Source organism: Cibotium barometz, chromosome 27 (genome assembly GCF_041138505.1).
Source record: "Cibotium barometz isolate CiBa-2024 chromosome 27, ASM4113850v1, whole genome shotgun sequence".
Lineage (NCBI taxonomy): Eukaryota > Viridiplantae > Streptophyta > Polypodiopsida > Cyatheales > Cibotiaceae > Cibotium > Cibotium barometz.
Window position 1 is genome coordinate 20,509,941 of NC_141072.1, and position 19,592 is coordinate 20,529,532.

The window sequence follows — 19,592 nt, forward strand, 5'->3', positions numbered from 1 at the left end:
TGCTGCTCTAATCTCTGGCATGACTTCCTTCATATGTGCAAGCTGTGAAAGAGTAAGATCATCACCAAGAAAAATGCCTGTATTCTTTAAAGTGGGTCGTCTCTTCAAGAACTCCTTCTTCGCCTCAATAGAAGGGAAGCGAAGTATGAGAGCTCTTTCCTTTGATGTTTCCCCGTTGCCTCCGCTTTTTTTGCCCACTCTCCAGGCTTTTGCGTGTGTCGGACTGTCAATCCCCATCAACACCATAAGCTCTTTCACCTCCTCTTCAACTTTATCCCCGTCTTTAAGGCCGGTAATCCTCACATGCAAAGCACGTGTACGTCTTCGTTGTTCCTCTTCCAAAGTCATGTTGATGATTGTAGGTGTAGGGGTTGTTATCTCCTTACCTTTACCCTTCTTGGCGACCTCTATCCACTTCTCCGCTTCATCCATCTTCTTTTGCGTCTTGGTGATGACTTCCGCCCATGAGGAAGTCTTTGCCTCGTTTTGCTTCTCTTCTTCCTTAATTGCCCGTACTTGTTCCTTGATAACCTTGAGCTCTTCTATCATGGATGGCTGAATTTCACCTTCTTCAAGTCCACCATTTGCCTTGGCCTCTGCAAGCTCCCTCTGAAGAGCTGAAATTACGCCTTTGAGCGTGTTGACTTCCCCGTGAAGGTCTTTGACTTCCGCTATGAGGTCCTCCTTCTCCTCTTTCCACCGCTTACCCTCATTGAATACCATTTGGAGAAAGTTTGCTTTCTCCTTCCACCATCCCTCCATCTCTGCCTTCCATTTCTTCATTTCCTTTTCCAGATTTGTTATCCTCTTGTTTGTGACCATAAAGGTCGCCTTCGTCGGGTTGCGCAAGGGGGAAGCCATGGAAGAAGTGAGAGAGAGAGAGTTATGCTGCTGCCTTGGGGGCCTGAGCAAGGGTGGGTGGCGAATCGGGGACACAGCCTAACGGATAGACAGACTGGCCATTGCCAGCAGACCTGTGCGGCGTACAACGAATAGGGCAGCAGGCGGGGGAAGCGAGCAGGGTGGCGGCGGCGGACAGGGCAGGGTGGCAGCGGCGAGCAGGGGAGGCGGAAGCGAGCAGGGTTTAGGCGGCGGACAGGGAAGGGCGGCGGAAGCGAGCAGGGCGAGCAGGGCAGGAGGCGGCGGCGAGCAGGGGAGGCGGCGAGCAGGGCGAGCGGCGAGAGAGAGAGAGAGAGAGAGAGAGAGAGAGAGAGAGAGAGAGAGAGAGAGAAGGAGCTTAAGCCTTATAGGCGGCTGGCCACACTGCACAGTCCACGGCAAGCCATAGTCCACGCCACAGGGTACAGCCAACGGCAAAAAACGGTAGAGAGAGAGAGAGAGAGAGAGAGAGAGAGAGAGAGAGAGAGAGAGAGAGAGAGAGAGAGAGTGAGTGTGCGGATAGTCGCCTTCAGCAGGCAGTCGTCACCCCCAGCAGATAGTCGCCATCAACAGGCCGTTCAGCAGAGATACGCTTGCCCTTTGTGTGATCGACATCCTTGCAGAGAAGACAACACACCGCCTTTCGTTATCAGTGGAGCTGCTTGCAACAAGAGGTATTACTGTAAATACAGCAGGTACACTAGGGTTTCTAGCAAGTACTGCAGGTTCAGTAGGGTTTCCAGCAGGTGCTGCAGTACAGTAGGGGTTCTTCGAGGTGCAATAGTTTCCGCAAGTACTGCAGGTACAGAAGAGTTTCCAGCTGCCGGTACTGTAGGTACAGTAGGGTTTCTAGCAGGTGACTTGCAGGTACAGTAGGGTTTCAGCAGGTGGTACAGAAGAGTTTCCAGCCAGTACTGCAAGTACAGTAGGGTTTCAGCAGGTACTGCAGGTACAGAAGAGTTTCCAGCCAGCACTGCAGCAGGTGCTGAATTTGGGTTTGAGAGAATGAGTTTTCTTTGCTTTTGTACATGGATTTGGATGACCGGGCTGCTGCTGTTGGCGACATGGCTGCCAGTAGCCTTAACATGGATCTTATTGAGGAGATGATCGAGAAGGATGTGGGTTATGCTTCAGATGCCTCAGAGCAACAAAAACGTCAAAGGCTTGATGTTGATGCAAGCTATACTCCGGTGAATGTTGGAGAGAATGCAGAGGAAAGTTCTCAGGCACCTTCTCCGGAGTTTGCACGTTTGCTGCAGATCACTGGTGAGCTTCTGCAAGAATATGTGAAGGCAAATAGCGTGCAAATGGCTGTAGTGGATAATAGTGGTGTGGCTGATGTATGCATGGAGACTCCTTTGTTGCTACAACAGCTAGCAGATTTTCATGATCGTGCTGCTATCTTTTTCTTTACTGGGCGTATTCCGTTGCTGCCTCGTCTTAGAGCATGGCTGGGTCGCTTGGTGTCGCCTGATGCACTTGAGGAGATTTATGATGGTCCGAGAGGCTTTTATGAAATACTTTTTCGCACTTCGGAAGCCCGTAGGGCAGTCTTGGAGCAGGTGCCACTTTTTTTGGATGGGCAGTTGGTTCATGTGGTTCCGTGGAAGCCTATGGCAGAGTACCAAGATATGTTGCGCCAGGCTTGCCCAGTTTGGGTTGAAGTGAAACAATTCCCACCAATGTTTTGGCGTGTTTTACCAAGTCTCATGCGAGGTATCGGTGATGTCTTGGTGGTGCCTCGAATGACATCTAGAAACCGAAATCGTCTATGCATGTTGTGGAATACTGGGAGACCTAGGCCGACACATTTGCGTGTCAATATGGCTGGGCTGCAACCTTTAATGTATGAATTGAGGTGGGATACATTTGCTGGCCACTGTTTCAAATGTGGTGAGATGGGCCACTTTGTCTCCGAATGTCCTAAGAAAGAACAAGTTGCTGCTACAAAGGATATCCTTGATGGGCAGTTGCCCGTGGAAGATGAGCATGATGCTCCTTCACATGATGCCCAACACATGGATGTTCAGAATGAGGTTGAGCAGCCATGGGTGGAAGTACGTGGTAAAAAGACACGATTTGTTGACCCGCGGGGGGATTTCTCAGATGCTGTTTGGCGGGGGCCTTTGCGTACTCATCAGGGGCCCTTACATACATATGCTCGTCGCCCTTTGGGTTCAGGTGCCCAGCAACAGACCAGGATTGAGAGGCCGGGAGGCCAACTTTCTCAGGGTACAGGGCCTCTTGGGGTGGATAGAGTAGAACGCTATCCTATTAAAAGTCGCCTAACAAAAGAAGCACAACAACAATTGCCTCTTGTGTTTGGTTCGAAGGGTGAGGTCATCTCGCCATGGGATGGTCATTACCCTTTGACACGTGCTCGGGAACTCCAAGGGCAGTCTGAGATCACAAATACCATGTCTAAAAATGCAATGCTTCAAAAGGTTCGTGATTTGGCAGATTGTCCTGGGCCTAGTACACGGCCTTGTTGATTCCTTTTCTGGGAAGGCTTATGAAAATTGTACAATGGAATGTAAAGGGTATTTCTTCGCGCCAAAAGCAGTTCAGGCTTTGGCGTACAATTTTTTGTCATGGTTGGGATGTTTTGTGTGCAGTTGAACATAAGCAGCATAAGTTGGCTGGCAAAGCCTATGTATATAAGGGATTTCATGTTTTCTACAGCGGACATCCTGCTTCGCAATCAGGTGTTATGTTTGCTGTTCGTTCGCAGTTTCAGCCTTCTCTTGTGATTCAAGATGTTCATGGAAGATTTCTAGTGATACAGATTGTTTGGGATGATACGCCTTTATGGTTGTTAGGGGTGTATGCTCCAAATAATGCTCGTGCACGCCGTTTGCTGTCGAATGACTTGTGTGCTCTTTCAATCTCTCATCCTGGCTTTGTGATGGGGGACTTTAATATGTGTGTCTCCAGGGAGCAAGCCACGTCGCCTCATTCTGTAATGGATGGCCCGGAGAGAAAGGCGTGGGAAGCTTTTGCAGCAAGGTCGCTAAAACAAGACATGTGGTCTTGGTTGCATTCAGATGAAAGGGGTTACACTTATGCCTCACAACAGTTTCGGGGCACTTATGCTAGATTGGATAGGATGTATATTTTACATCAAGATCTCTTTTTGCCAGAGGTTCTTACTATGATCGTTGATCAGCAACAGGTTTTGTCAGATCATTGGCCGCTTGTGTTTGAAATGGTCTATCATCCTGTGGATGCATATAAAGGCTTGTTGGGACGCTTGCCTTTGCGCTTAAATCACACTTTTTTGGAGCATGAAGTTTTTGATGTTTATATGCGTCAGTTGATACGACATTTCTCCACAAGAGTGTCCATGGCTGATTATCATGCTTGGCCAGTGTTCCTTACCAACACTCGGAAATTAGCACGGCATTATGGTCTTGCTAATGCCTCTATACAAAAACAGCATGTGGCCCTCCTTGAGTCGCTTTTAAAGGGCTTGCAGGCGTTCATGTTTACTGACTCTATGGATGCTGAAGTTGCGGATACCATAGAATGGCTGAAAAAGGAGCTATCTAGGGTGCAGGAAGCACAATATGTTCGCTTTAAACTACTTGCACGTCTTGATGCTTTGCGGGATGCTAACTGTCAATCTCATCGCTTCTATGATAAGTTGCATCAAAAACATATGCGTGAGAATATTGTTAGGCTGATGGATGCCAAAGGCAACCTTGTTACTCAACCTTCTGAGGTTATTCAGCATTGCATCAGGTTTTATGAAGATTTGCTTGCCCCTCGAGAGGATGTCTCACCGGCTGTCCTGGCTGCAAGGGAGTCATTGTTTGCTGAAGTACGATATCAAGTTGACCCTGATGTGGCGGTTCAGCTTGATGCTCCTGTTACTCAAGGGGAAGTGGAAGCTGTTCTCTCCAAACTTCCCATGGGAAAGAGCCCTGGTTGGGATGGTTTGACAAATGAGTTTTTCCGAAAATATGCTGATCAGCTTGCAGAGCCTTTGACGCTTATTTGTCAAAGGGTTTGGGATGAGGGATATATGCCTGCCGATTGGAAGTTGGGCATACTTCGTTTGTTGCCCAAAGTCCCTTCGCCTACTTCTTTGGCTCAATGGCGCCCGATCTCACTTATGGGTATTATGTATAAAATCTTTACAAAGATTTTTGCCAATCGCTTGCAGAAGGTGCTTCCTACTCTTGTTCATCCATATCAATATGGATTTGTGCATGGCAGGAATATTTTGCATAATATTCTTAATGTTCAAATTGGAGTGGATTATGCCAAGGCAAAGAAGCAAGAGATTGTGATGGTGCAGCTGGATCTTGAAAAAGCTTTTGATCATGTCAGCTGGTCTTTCCTTTCTCAGTTAATGACAGCCATGGGCTTTGGTCCCAAAATGGCTAATTTGGTGCATTTACTTGGCTCTGGCTCTATCACGCGGATTATGCTCAATGGAGGACTTTCGGATGGTATTTCTCTCACCCGTTCTCTCCGGCAGGGCTGTCCTCTTAGCCCTCTTTTCTTTGCCATTGCCACTCATCCTATGTTATCTCGCCTAGATGCTATGGCATCGCATGGTGAAGTGGTTGGTTTGCATGCAATTGGTTGCTCAAGCCCTTGCGGATGATACTTTTATGTTTCTCAGGGCCCAAAAAGCCAATATAGATCGAGCAATGGAAGCTTGGAATAATTTTGCATTGGCTTCTGGGCTGAAAATAAATTCATCAAAATCAGCCCTCATTGTATGCACGGAATTTGATCTTGAGGCATTAGGGTGGCAAGGCCGTGTGGTGCATACAGGAGACATTGTTCGTCATCTTGGATATCCGGTGGGTGTGGATGTGGACCCCCGAGCGCTTCTTGCTTGGATTTCTGCTCGGATCTCAGATAAATTTGTGTATTGGAAAGCTCAAGGGTGGCCTATGCATGTGAGGGTTAAGGTAGCTCAGGTTATTATGCTTAGCATGATTTCCTATTTTTTACCTTTGCTACCTTGGACGCACAAATCTCTCATCCGTTTGGTTGCTCCCATTCGGTTTATGCTGTGGAAGAGGCAAGGAAATATTATGGGTCAAACATGGTTAGCTTGGAATCACATTACGACGCCCAAAAGAATGGGTGGGGCTGCTTTACTGGATGTCCGCTTGCATATGGTGGCGCGTAGGTGGGCGCTTTTTCAGGATATGTGTTTGCAAGAGCAGCCTTGGGTTTTCATGGCTCGTGACTTGATTGAGTTGGAGGGATTGTCACATGGGCGGACACGTGTGCAGGCTTCATGGTGGGACATTGTGAATGCGGCTCATCCTGTCCGTATTCGCTCATCACACATTTTATCGCATATTCTCCTTTCTTGGCATGAAGTTCTACTGTTGGCTCGGTGGGATCCTGGTCATGAAAGACTACTTTTGAACTCTTTGCAGTTTGAAACATTTGTGGAGTCGCGTGTCATTGTTTGGCCAGACAGAGATGCTTCACGCATACGACTCAACCGCATGGTCAGGCTAGGCTTGGTTAGAATCCGAGATGCTGTGATACCTGGTCGTGACAGGCCATATTCATTTCATCGTATTCGGCAGCACTTTAGGGTTCCTTGGACATTTCAGCCACTATGGGCTGACATCATGCATGCAGTTGAGCCTTTTACTCCATTGCCTCGGCCATCTGCAGATCAGCCTTGGCTTGATTGGACACTATGTAAATCTGGTGACTTGATATCACTCTCAGCTAACCAGGTCTATCATAAGCTTGTATCAGAGAAAGATTGGGTTTCAGCCAAGGCCAATAAGGTGTGGGGATTGCACAAGTCTAAATCATGGTGGCAGAAAACTCTTATGTGTGGTTGGCAGTCTAAACTCCCTTACCAAGGTAAGGTTTTCATTTGGAGGATGTTGGTGGGAGGGTTACCTACACGGGTTCAGCTGAGCCGTCGTAAAATTACACTCGCCTCTTGCTTCTTCTGCACGACATGCACTGAAACAGTTATGCATCTGTTCATGAGTTGTCCAGTGGCCCGTCAGATTTGGTCTTTTGTCTCTCGCGTTTGGGAGGCAGTAGAGAGGTTTACTGTTTCGGCTCATCAGTGGATATTTGGGATTTGTCCTCAAGTCATTACTTCAGACAGCCACCTTGTGATTTTCCATTTCCTTAAATGGACAGGACTTTGGCATATTTGGACTACACGGAATGGGTTCATTTTTGATTCCTTGTCTGGAATACATGGGCACATTCTACGTATCCGCGGTTTGCTGCTTTGGCAGTTTTCTTCTCTTCTCTCAGCTCAGCTATTGGATGCAGATGTTATTTCCTTATGGTCTACGGCGGCTCGGCTGGCTCATCTTTGATGCTTCTATCTGGGATGCTTATTTGGCTAGGAGGCTTTCTTATTAGTGTACAGGTTTGCATGGTCATGATCCTTTAGAGGATCTTTTGTGGGGGTTTTGTTTGGGGCCATAGGTTCTATGTGAGCCATGTGGCTGATGTACATTTTACATATAATATAAAACACCATTTCACGAAAGAGAGAGAGAGAGAGAGAGAGAGAGAGAGAGAGAGAGAGAGAAAGCTGGACTCTTGAGGCTTGAGCCTTGAGAGAGAGAGAGAGAGAGAGCTTGACTCTTGAGGCCAGAGCCTTGAGAGAGAGAGAGAGAGAGAGAAAGAAAGAAAGAAAGATTTTATTAACGTCTTCCAAAAGACCGAACTCGGCCTATGAGACAAATTAGTGTACCTGGGTGGGGTATCCTTGTCATCCCAACAAAATGAAAAAGTACTGAACTAAAAAAGCTAAATCTGGGTGTGTAATAAGTACAATGAGTTTTGGAGGTGATGGAGCTCTACTACTAGGAGAATGCAAAGCTATATGCATGGAGTATACAATCATGATATGCAATCTAGCTAGCTCCATCCTGCACAATACTGGGGGTATAGAATGGTATACATCAATGAAGGGGGTGTCCACAGCTCCCTGAAGAACATGGCTGGGTCTGCTATGTAGCGAGGCAGTCGCTCCGCATCCTCTCTGTGAAACTGAGCTCTGATCTCTGTCATCTCTCTCTGGTATAGGCGTGGTGTTCGAAAGCCAGGTGTCCTCTGTCTCCTACAATACATCAGTAGGGAGCATCCGGAAGCAGCAACTAGGGAGAGTGGGAAGCTAATGCTAGTAGTCAAAATGGGGTACATGAGTACATAGATACATGAATACATGAATATGGGGGAGTACAAAAGTGAGAGTGAGTACAACAGTATATGGTTGGAGTGGTAATCATCCTAGGAGCTCTAGCATGGGTCTCTGCCGGATGGCCTGGATATCTGCCATAGTGAGATGCTTGGTCGGACGAGCCCGATGCCTCGCAATGATGCTATGAATCCTCCGGTGTAGGCACCGTCTCTGATGTAAGGATCCGCGAACCCTCGGGCGTCTGGTTTGCCCAACTAGATAGCTCTCTCAACTAGAGTCCCACGGGGTGCCCACTGTTGGGCTGTCGGTTGTGTCCCCTCCCCGGTAGTCCCTCTAAAGAAGTCAGTAATCTGTCTCTGTGTGGGCTCCCTGCCAGTCGGGCGTCTGCTCCTCATAATGGACTCTCTGAGTCTGCGGATCTCTAGGAGATAGAAACCCAGGCATCGTTGATCACAATAGTCCATGACTCTAGCCAGTGGTCCAAATTCCTCTCTGAAAAGGCAATGGTAGCGCCCTCGAATCTCATAATATGCTGTGCAGCCGCGACAGATGTAGTGCTCCTCCGTCTGTGGCTCTATTCAACAAATCTGACATATCCTTTCCCCTGGAGGTATGCCTCTAAATCTACCTGTCTCTATCTCTAACTGATGTGAAGAGGTGCGGATCTGCCCAATGGCGCACCTCAATCCATGAGACAGATGGGTATCCATGTAGCTTGGTCTAAGTATAAAGCTATTCTTAGCGGTGCAGAGAAGATGGTCTCTATAGAAAGCCATCTTCGTCCCTAATTCCTGTGAGGGCTCTATCCATGTCCTCCTAGTGTCCAACTGAATGAGGTCCTGTCTGATGACGCTACTAATCTCAGAATGTGTCAAGGTGAGAGAGGGTGCCTCTAGAGAGTACTGGAAGGGTGGAAGTCTGTCTAAGCTGAACCCGTGGAGCTCAAACCACGATGCTATCTGAACATACCAACATGAAGTGTCTCCCTCCATGGCTAGCTGATGAGAGGACTCTAAAGCAAGTCATGCATACCGGTGCCGGGGAAGCTCCCAGGTGCTATGAATGAAGGACACTGATCTGGGAAGAGCCTCTACTACGATCGGTGGTGCTCCCATCTCGGCTTGGATAATCTCATGGGGTACCGAGGCCTTAGCCCGAATCATCCTGGAGATCATGGACACAAGTGGTCTCTGCATCGATCTCCATCCATCGTATGTGCGTCCTGATCGACTGTGACGATCTAGGCTAGGCCCCCAGATCTGTAGAGCTTGAGACTTGAGGCTTGAGCCTTGAGAGAGACTCGAGAGCGCGAGAGATAGAGAGAGAGCTTGAGAGATCTTATAGAAGCACCAAGGTGAAGGGAGCCTAAGCCATGCCCCAAATGGCTTCAACAAACGAGGGAAAAAAATGGGCGAAAAACGAGCAAAAACGGGTATTAAAAAAGGTAAAAAACGGCGCAATTTTTTTTACGTGGTTCATTTCGCTGTCATACCATACCGTACTATACGGTACAAAACGTACGTTTCATTTCATATGCCAGCAGCAAAACGCCAATCGAGAAAAAAACCGTTTCGCTGTTGTTTCGTTTCGATTGTTTTGGTTCATCCTGTACTTTATGTGCGGTTGCTGCGGTACGCGTCCTGCAGACAACTATGGTTGCTCCAAGCAGCAGCATTATCTCAAGACGTCCAGTAGCCGTGAGAGAGAGAGAGAGCAATGCAATATGCACGAGAGCTTCACGATGGCGAGAGCGAGAGCTTCAAGCTCTTCACACACAGAGCTATGGGCAACAATCTCCTCCACAAACACTGTGCTGCAGAATCGACAAGTGATCCTTTTCCACCACCCAAAAAATTGTCTTGATAAGGTTGATTAACCTTTGTGGGCCTGGCCGCCGTTTACGCGACGAAGACTGGAACCAAGGCTCTGATACCAATGTCATGCACCTGTAGCGGTAACATGCAAATGACGGAGGAGGAGAAGCTCTGGACTAGCACCGAGCCATCGGAAGAATGGGGTAAGACTCCCCACCGCTGGGTATATATTGTGGCCTGCCTGCCCACGCATACTCGGACGCCTGTGGGACTACGTCTGGGTGCCTTCTCCCTTGAACCGTGGCTCACTCACCGCCCACGCTCAGGTGGGCGGTCTTGTAGTATGGTCAACCTTCCCTGTAACCGCTATGGGCTACGTAATAGTATCAATAAAGAATATCCTCTCATAGAAGAGGTTTATAGAATAGATATACTGAAAACATAACCATGCACTTATTTATTTGTACTGTCCTTACAAAGGAGGTAAGGAGGTCTTATGCAACCCATCACCTCTATGTGCTAGGTAGCAAAGAGACACTTTGCTCTATTGTGCTAGCCTCATCATGGCTGGGCTTGCCTTCACGTTTGGAGTGATTTAAATTTAGCATTGTGCTTTACAGCAGTAAGTAGAGTATTTTGACATAAAAAAGTACATCAAGTTTGCTATTTGTTGGGAGCATAGCAGTGTTCATGCGCAAATGAAACTGAAATACTTGCAAGTTCACGTCCTCCAATGTCACGGGTAATCGTAATAAATTGTGTGTTTTGTGGGACACGGATAAACCAACCCCTGAATTGATTAGTATGGAAGCAGATGATGTGTTTATGAGGGAAAAATGTTTTGAGCTTAAAAGGGGTGCATTTGCAGGAGCTTGTTTTCGCTATCACAAATTTGAACACTTCACAGACGACTGTCCTACCCTCAAATTACACCCGCCTGCTGATTCCTTGCCACTCATAGCTTTGGTCAATGATAATGCCCCTCCATCGAAGATGGCTCAAGCAGGACTTATGATTGGTATACGGACTAGAGGAAAATGGGTTGTGTAGCTCCAACTAGCGCCCCAACAAGATTAAGTAACAGTGCAAAAAAACATAGCTTCTAAGAACATTGTTGCTATAGATGTGTGAAGGGCCACTCTTGATGCGGATGGCTGGCAAACCCCTAATGTGAGAAAGGTTATACGGCCACGTCAGCTACACTTCTATCATTTGTAGACTTGTGCTTCATGTCCTGGTACCTATCTAGAGATAGATGCTGGCATGCTCTGGTCTCATGTTGTGAAAGGTGGCATTCATGCATTGTAGGGTGATATAGACATGATGGTTAGTTAACTATCTACTTTCTCATGTTGATGATGATGAATGCACCCATAAAATGTGTAACATACAATGTATAGGGTTTGTGTTCCTCCCTAATAAATGTAGACTTGTTTGGTAATATGTACATAAGATGCATCCTGATACCATGTTTTTTTAGGAGCATAACTAGCATGAATTTGCTGGCAAGATAGGTTTCTTTGATGGTTATTGTATATACTACTCTGGCTTGTGTTCTTTTTCTGTTGTTTGTGTGCTGATCAAACACATTTTACAGCCCGCAGTGGTTTATAATGATCCAGATGGCAGACTGATTATTTTGCAGTGCATGCTCAATGGGGAGCTCTATGAGTTTGGCTATGTATATGTCCCTTTAGTTTCAGCCCGCTGAACTCTTTTGTGACATTTTATGAGTTGGTATCCTTGGTTGTCCAATGCTCTTATTTGTGGGGATTTTCAGTAGCTTGCCTTCTCCTCAGGACAATACTCGAGGTCATTCTCATATGCTTGTTTCTGAGAAAGTATCTAGGAGAAATGTCATGGTTGATCTTGTATTGAGAGATTTATGGACAACCACTTCTCTTGAGAACATAGACAGTGCATGGTATCATTTTGTTGCCCGTATGCAAATGGTTATCATTGAATATTGCAAATGGTACTTGGGGGAAGAAAGACAACACATATATCAGCTGAAGAATATGTTTCAGTTTCTGGAGGAGGAGTTCTACAAGGCTGCCCTCTCAGTGCGTTGCCCTATGCTATTGCTACTCATCTCTTCTTCACATATATGCATAAGCTCACTGAGGTTGGCAGATTACATGGGCTTCATCTTCTTGATGGTTGGCATTTGGTTGCTCAGCCATATGCTGATGACTCTTTCATCTTTCTTGAGAATACACAATCAAATCTGCAATGTCTCATGAACACCTTGCATATGCTTGGAATGGCGTCAGATCTTTTTATCAATTTTAAATATCAAAATTGTTGCCACTTAGCGAAGTTCACTAGAGCATTGCATTCTATGGCTTGGGCAAATCCTATCGCGTAAACATGTCAAACATTTGGGATATTCTATGGGATGGAATCTTTCACTTCGTGATGCTACAGATTGGGTGCTGCATATTAAGTTGGAATTTTCTAAAGTCTCTGCTGGGCCACTTCATGTCAGATTGAGAATAATTCAATTGATTTTGATGGCTTACATTCAATTTTTTTCTCCCTCTTTAGGCAGGGTCTTAAAACCAAATCTCTTGTTTTATGACAAAAAGCATTGAGATCTTTTGGCAAAATTCTCATCCTTGCATCTCCTTACGTATGAGTTAATAGGCTCGCCGAAAATGCATTGAGGGCTTAAAATTTTGAATATCCATAATCATGTTCTGGCACGCAAAGCTACTCTGCTTCCAACTTTTCTCGCACAAGAACAACGCGAGAATATTCGCACAGGAACAGCCTTGGATTCTTATGATTGCAGCTTTTTGCTTTAATGTGAACATAGATGCATTTGGCAAATGGCAGCTAAACTCACTGGGAACTTTTAGTTGGCTATGTGGAAAGTAAGATTTCTAGATGTCCTTATGTGTCTCGCCTCCTTGCAGATTGGAAGCTTGTTCTGCAATATATTTAGTGGTTGGGTAGACATCTTGAGACTTGGCAATACCTTGAGACAAGAAAGTGTATTTTGGAGCCGTGCATTCCTTGCTCCTTTGGCTCTCCGTTTCCCACGGCAAGCTTGCTTTCTTTCTACAAAAGGCATTTGGGTTTGTCAAGATGTTATTGATGCTGAAGAAAATATTCTATCCTTTCTTGGAGCTCAAAGCTGTTGGTAGCTGGGTATGTACTAAGACCTTTATGGTGCATGTTACAGGAACAATTGCAACCTTTTACTCCTCTTATGGTTGTTTCGGATGGTGAAAGGACAGGATTGGATTTTCCATAGGGCAGATCTTGAATCTTATCTTAGTTTCTCTTTCTCTCAAGCCTTGGTTGCTTTGATCTATAGGTTGATTATTCTTGCGTCTTGGTTTGTCGATCGAGTTAATAAGATTTGGCTCCTCACTAAGACACCTCGTTGGTGGAAACAAAACTTGAAGAAAATCCAGCATAGTAAATTGCCACTCAAATCTAGATTATTTTTATGGCGGTACTTGTTGGGAGTTCTCCTGATTTGATAATTTCTTGAAAAAAGACACATAGTTGCTGGGAAACGCCCTTCTTGTCGTTGCATAAAGGAAACATTGATGTAGAGACCAAAAGTTCCTTCGGCAAATTTCACATTCTCTTAAACTCAGATTCGCAGGGTATTCCTTCTCTAGATTTTTTTTTTTCTGGCTTTTTGGCAGGTGGACTTCTAGATTAGATCATGTATGACCCTTTCTAATATGGACTAGATATTGGGCTTTGTGGACAATATGGCATGCAAGAAATCAATTGGTTTTTCATTTCGTAAGGATTGCACATTATGACTACTTTCTTGAATCCTTGCGTCAGTCTTTGTTTGACAACATCCATCCACATCAGATCGATGATGGCCTTGTTTCTTCACTATTTTTAGCTTGTATCATCCTAGGAATTTTGGCTTGCCTTGAGGGCTTCCTTTTTAATATAGTAAAGAAAACAATGCTTTCACAAAAACCCCAAAAAAAAATGATTGGCGTGCTTCTCTTTGAAGAAGTGTATAGGATTTTACATTTTCCTTTTATCTGCTTTGTACAATCATAAAATGAGGAAGGGATGTGGAAAATTTTCAACAAGAACAATCACAAGGAGCAAATTCCAGCATAGCCTTACAATGTTGAAGAAGAGACAATGAGCAAGATCCAACCCCCATTTCCTCCTAAGTCTTACCTAAAAAGTGCTCAAAAGAAAACGTTTGATAATCTATCAAAGAACTCCTTCCAAGCTCTTTTGCCACTAAGCCCAATGAAGATCCTTAACCCTCAACACCACAATTGACAACCATTGCCCTCCGCAACAATCACCCTATGTTAATTAAGCTACATTATTCACAATGACACATCCCCAATAATTATCCCTATTAGTTATTCGGATGAAGTATATTTCTATACATCTCTGCCTTGAGGAACTTTGCATGTTTTAACTTGTAAGGCTCCATGTATCCAGTTCTTTCTCTGTACCTAGGCTTACCTTTTATGATGGTACTATCCTACCTGTAAGTATTCTTCTCTTACCACGGTGGCTTGGAAGCTAATCCAAGGTGCGTATATTGTCGATACGGGCAAATTCTATGAGCATCAGCTTTAGCAAAAAATCTAGTAAGAGTTTTGATTGCAAGCCTGAAGCCAGTCAATATAACTTGATTGGATGCCTCGTATGCAGTGCTACCTGAAATGGTTACAATATTGAAACAAAAGGGGTTCTCTTGAAATGGGAATAAAACATGGAAATAACCCGTTGTTTCTGCTGAAAGTAACTATTCCCAAATTTTCATCAATGATAGCTTGAGTTGTGTTTTATAAAACGGTTTCAGTGAAACTGAAACATGTTTATTGGTCATAATCATGCTATGGTTTGCCTTACTACAACGGCAAGAGCAGGGAGGTTAACGGTTACGTGGTTGCGTGGCTTGGTTGACGGACAATTAGTGAAGACAAGTAGATTCTTGAGGTGAGGTTGTCACAACTATTAACTGTCAATGTGGCTTGTCGTCCAACGTTCCTCAAGTCAGATTCTAAGTTGCTACTCAGGTTACGAGTCGTGTCATATGGAACTATTTTAATCTTTGCGTGTGGCCTTCAGGTTGAAAATCATACTATAACACCTGCTTTGAGTGGAAATTGTGTTAAGATAATTTTGAGCAAAGTTCTGCTTTTTCTTGTTAATTATTGCTAGTAGTACTATTTTTTGCAGGTCTACACAGTTGGACAAGAGTATGCTCACGCAGAGGCACGGAAATCTCCAGTAGTTGATGGTGTTGTGATGAGGAGTGCTGATGGGAAAGAGGTCATTACTTCTCTAGCTTTTTTGACCGCCTGTAATGCTTGACAATCTGGTGATTGTATGATTCTGAATTTCTGATACTGCTCTTCTTCGATTTTCATTGGTTACTTCTATAGACTTTTATGAGATATTATGTAAGTGGAGTCTTCTGGACTCACATGTACCTTGCATGTGAATTGCCGAGAGCATTTTTTTTAAGTTGTGACTTCCATCCCTCCTGTGCTCATGCAGTTTCCAGCAGCGTTCTATTGAATGTATAGTTGTGACTTGTGAAGCATGGCCATCCCTCCTGTGCTCATGCAGTTTCCAGCAACATTCTATTGAATGTATAGTTGTTACTTGTGAAGCCTGGCCATCCCTCCTGTGCTCATGCAGTTTCGAGCAACATTCTATTGAATGCATATGTTGAACTCAATTCTTTAAGTTATGATGCTACTTGACACATTCTTTTATTGTGAATTTGTTATTTTCTATGTATACAAATGCCTGAGTAAGGTCTTTTATTTGCTATCACTCATAGAATTCAAACAGGATTCATTTGTGATAAGATAATTTTGGGCATCATCTTGAATTCCCAAGGGAAAGACATGGTCATCTTCAAGCTTGACTTTAAGAAGTCCTAGGTTGCAAATATGGTGAAAAAGTGTCTGTGATACCTAATGAAACAGGGACACTCCTTGGAAAAGGTTTCAAAGCTCTGCTCGAGTTCATAGGAATCCTCAATCACCATCTAGCACATGTATGACTTTGAAGACCCTGAATGGGATTTCTGGCAAGCATACAGTCGAACTATAGATCCATCAAGGTGGGTCCCTGTTCTCCGGTGCAATCAGGTGGTTTCTAATCATAGAAATGGGAGGTTTGCAAAGCAAGAGCAATAGGCTGCGGCTGAATGGGTAACAAGAGATTGGGGTTGCAGGGTATAATTGTGTGAAAAATGGAAACAATGGGTTGCAGTTGGGTGCGGTGTGGGTGTGTAGGCTGAGGAGATCGGATTGAATGATCTGGTTGGTATTTTGATGGGTGATAGGGAGGGAGGGAGGGGCGGGGGGGCATCTAGGCTGTATTGGAAAGGTGGCAAGGGATCCGTATGAAGCTGGAACTGGCAGGTGACTCTAGCAAACCGTAGTCCATCATGCCCGTGCTTTGCTAGCTGTCGAGAGAGGACTCCCAAGCAAGTCTTAGTAACCTGTAGTTGTCCAAGGTCTGGAGATGATGCGTGTATGTCACTGTCTAGAAAAGTGCATCTACCACTAGAGGGGTTGCCTTGAACTCTGCCAGGACGATAGGGTGTGGGACCGATGGTTTGCTCCAAATCCGAAGCCTCTCAATCCTCCTATCATCCTTGCCAAAAAGGGACCCCATACATCATGGTTGGGGTTACCAAGGTGCCAAAGTGCTATCCCTTGTTACAAGGTTCCTGGAAGTTTGTCTAGAAGCAGTGTCTCTCGAGGAGGGTGAGAGCCGCATAACCTCTCATCAATTTGGTCCAGGATGCCGAGCCCATAGTGAAAATTGGTCCAGAGGAGGTGGCTCCCAAAGTATACTATCTTGTGGCCCTATATTCGTGCATCTCCACCATGGAGCTAAGCTCTGACTCTAGCGGTGTTTGCCCCCCGGTGTAGTAGCCCAATCATCCTCTGTATCTCAGGCATCCTTGGGCACCTTGTTGGGTGGCTGTCCACCCTTTTTCAAGTTATTATTACCCTTTTTCTTAATGGCTTGTTTGAAGGCCATTTCATGTGTAAGTTTTTGGCTACCATTTCCGAATGCATTAATTGTTGAATTGTTTGATTGGGGTACAGTTCTACACTTTGCTAGATGATGGAAAGCAACTGGGACTCAAACTTTCTCTTTGCTATGTATGAGAAAACTGGCTCTCCTCATCCTAAGACATCAAATCCCACTCCTTGCATACATCCTTTGCAAAGTTAGATGGTAGGAACTGGGCATAGACGTGTTCCAAATTCAGCCCATGTGTGGGCAGCACTACCATCCATGATTTTGTCAAGCCGCCAATCACTGCACGGCGTACTTTAAGTGTATCCCCACATGTTTGAGCATAGACTTGTGTTTTAAATTCAGCCCATGTGCAGTCAGCAATACCATCCATGATTTTTTCAAGCCACCAATAACTGATTGTGTCCTTTAAGTGCATCCCCACATGTTTGAGCATAGACTTTTCCGAAAAATCTTCATTACAAAAAGCAATTTCAAACTGCCTATGAAAACAAGTAGTTTTGTGGTGTCCATCTTAGCATTCAAGTTCTCAAACTTCACACCCTTATTTCCCGACTTGAACTCTCGGGGCTTCTTACTGTAGTGTGACTCGCTGCATGTATTTGCATCTTCACCATGAAAATGATGACGTGATGGGGAATCATGACACCTTTTCTCTTGGTCTTTGTCACAACCCTTAACCCACACATATTATGAATTAGAAGAATTTTGGGAAGTTTTGAAACTTCGAGTCGATGTGCAGATGAAGATTTGCCCTTTTCTGACGGGGTTGCCAAGTGATTGACACTTGGGTTATCATTTTAGGCTTAGGAGCCAAGGCAGAGAACCTGTGATTACACAAATTGGGAGCTGAGAGGGAAAACCCCAAATTTTCGTTGATGCATTGGCTCCAATTCGATGCATGGGGCTAAAATTTTTAAAAAAGCCCCAAAATTTTGTGGTTAAGGAGCTTCAATTTGATGATTTTCATCATACATAGGAAAAGCCGTAGAGCTTCAGATTGGCCAATTTTGCCCCAATTTCTGAAAACCTTGAAAATATTTCAAGTGTAAAAGCATTAATTAGATGATTTTCACCTTATTTTTGAAAACCCCTAATTTTTGCTGACTTGGGTATCTGCAAGTATAGTATGCTGACAGCAATTGAAGCTTTAATTTGACAATTTTGTGCCCAATTTTTTCATATCAGGTGAATGCACTGGCTCTCTCTCTCTCTCTCTCTCTCTCTCTCTCTCTCTCTCTGGGGCGGTCCAGGCGCCCCAAGATGAGAGGCCCATCTCGACACCGGCGGAGACTACAACAGAGGATCAGGACCATACTAGCACGGCATGGGAGACGTCCAGTCAGAGTACTCACCATGGAGGACATTGAGGATATCCGCCATCGACCGATGAGAGACTTCTTTGGATAGTGATGTGTATGATGCTTACCTTTGTTGTTGGAGTTTTCCTCCCAGATGTTATCCATTAGGAGCTCCTAGTACCGTACTTTTCCTCATAGTTATTTCAGTTTCAGTTAGTTGTTTTTAGCTTTTCTTACACAGACATTGTATCAGATCCACCAATTGTTGTAACCTTTTTGGTCTCATAGGTCATTTTGGCCTTCTGAAGACGTTAATATATCATTTCATTTCATTTCATTTTCTCACATAGGAGAGAGCCGGCCGAGACAGATACAGAGGAGGTATATGATGGGTGGAAGCCGATGGAGAGGCCCCTAGTGGCGATGATCTCACGCATGATTAGGAGTAAGCCATTAGTGCCACATGAGATTGTGCGGGTAGAGATGGGGGCTGCACTGATAGTGACAGAGGCTGTATTCCAGACAGTGACCTACTGGCACAGGCTATGGGAGCTTCCACTTGATAGATACCCCCGGCTAGCCTTGGAGTCCTCGAGACACTTGAGGGAGATACAGAGTGCTGGTATGCACAGGTAGGCACTTGGTTTGGCATGCACAGTATGCAGATGGAGGCACTCCCCCCGTTCCAGTACAACATAGAGACCCCGTCATTTGCTCTCAGCCGCACACAGCGGAAGAGGGTTATCAGGAAGGACATTGTCAGATTGGATAGTCAGAGGACATAGTCGTCCACTCGCGACGAAGATGGCCTTCTATAGAGTTCACCTCCTATGCCTAACAAAGGATGGCGGCTTCATCATCCGCCCACGCTACATGGATACACACCTATCTTTTGGGGTGAGATGTGCGATCGGCCAGATCTGCACCTCTTCCCACCAACTGAGAGTGGAGAGTGTCGGATATGGGCCCAAGGCGGCTGCACCAGAGGACAGAATATGCCAGCTCTGTCACACAGAGCTCGAGAGAGAGGATCATTACATATGCCGATGCCTTGTATACTATGATTTTCGGGGGAGGTTCCATTGCCTCTTCCGAGCTGGGTTCGGACCACTTTCCAGGATCATGGACTTTCTCGATCAAAGATGTCCGGGACTTTTTCTTCTAGAGCTCTGTAGACACAGGGAATCGTTAGTGAGATCCATGTCAGTTGTACTTGCTTGAGGACCATCACAGAGCTCTCTCATTGACTTCTTCCAAACTAGCGCTTTGAGGGCCGATCCACCCACCATACTTGGACCACAGGCTAGTGCAAGAGCTCGACCGAGAGGTGTGACACTCGACAGAGCCACTCAGTTATGCAGAGCTCGACGCCCCAGACCCCATGGCCCTCGCCCACGGCTACGCCACCACAGGAGGATC

The 19,592-nt window shown here is 45.4% G+C and overlaps 1 protein-coding gene and 1 long non-coding RNA gene across 5 annotated transcripts in view; both read left to right on the forward strand.

Moving 5' to 3' along the window:
- LOC147623157 (inositol hexakisphosphate and diphosphoinositol-pentakisphosphate kinase VIP2-like) overlaps positions 1-19,592 on the forward strand; it is a 252,107-nt gene that overhangs the window by 131,560 nt on the left and 100,955 nt on the right. For all 4 annotated transcript variants that reach the window (XM_086821224.1, XM_086821226.1, XM_086821227.1 and 1 more), the window contains one exon: positions 15,043-15,135. In XM_086821224.1, coding sequence (XP_086677350.1) covers positions 15,043-15,135 — 93 coding nt within the window. The remainder of the gene's footprint in view (positions 1-15,042; positions 15,136-19,592) is intronic.
- Positions 1,780-19,592, forward strand: part of LOC147623158 (uncharacterized) — a 78,715-nt gene continuing 60,902 nt past the window's right edge. Inside the window, exon 1 of the long non-coding RNA XR_015269311.1 lies at positions 1,780-1,861. This is a non-coding gene — a long non-coding RNA (uncharacterized LOC147623158). The remainder of the gene's footprint in view (positions 1,862-19,592) is intronic.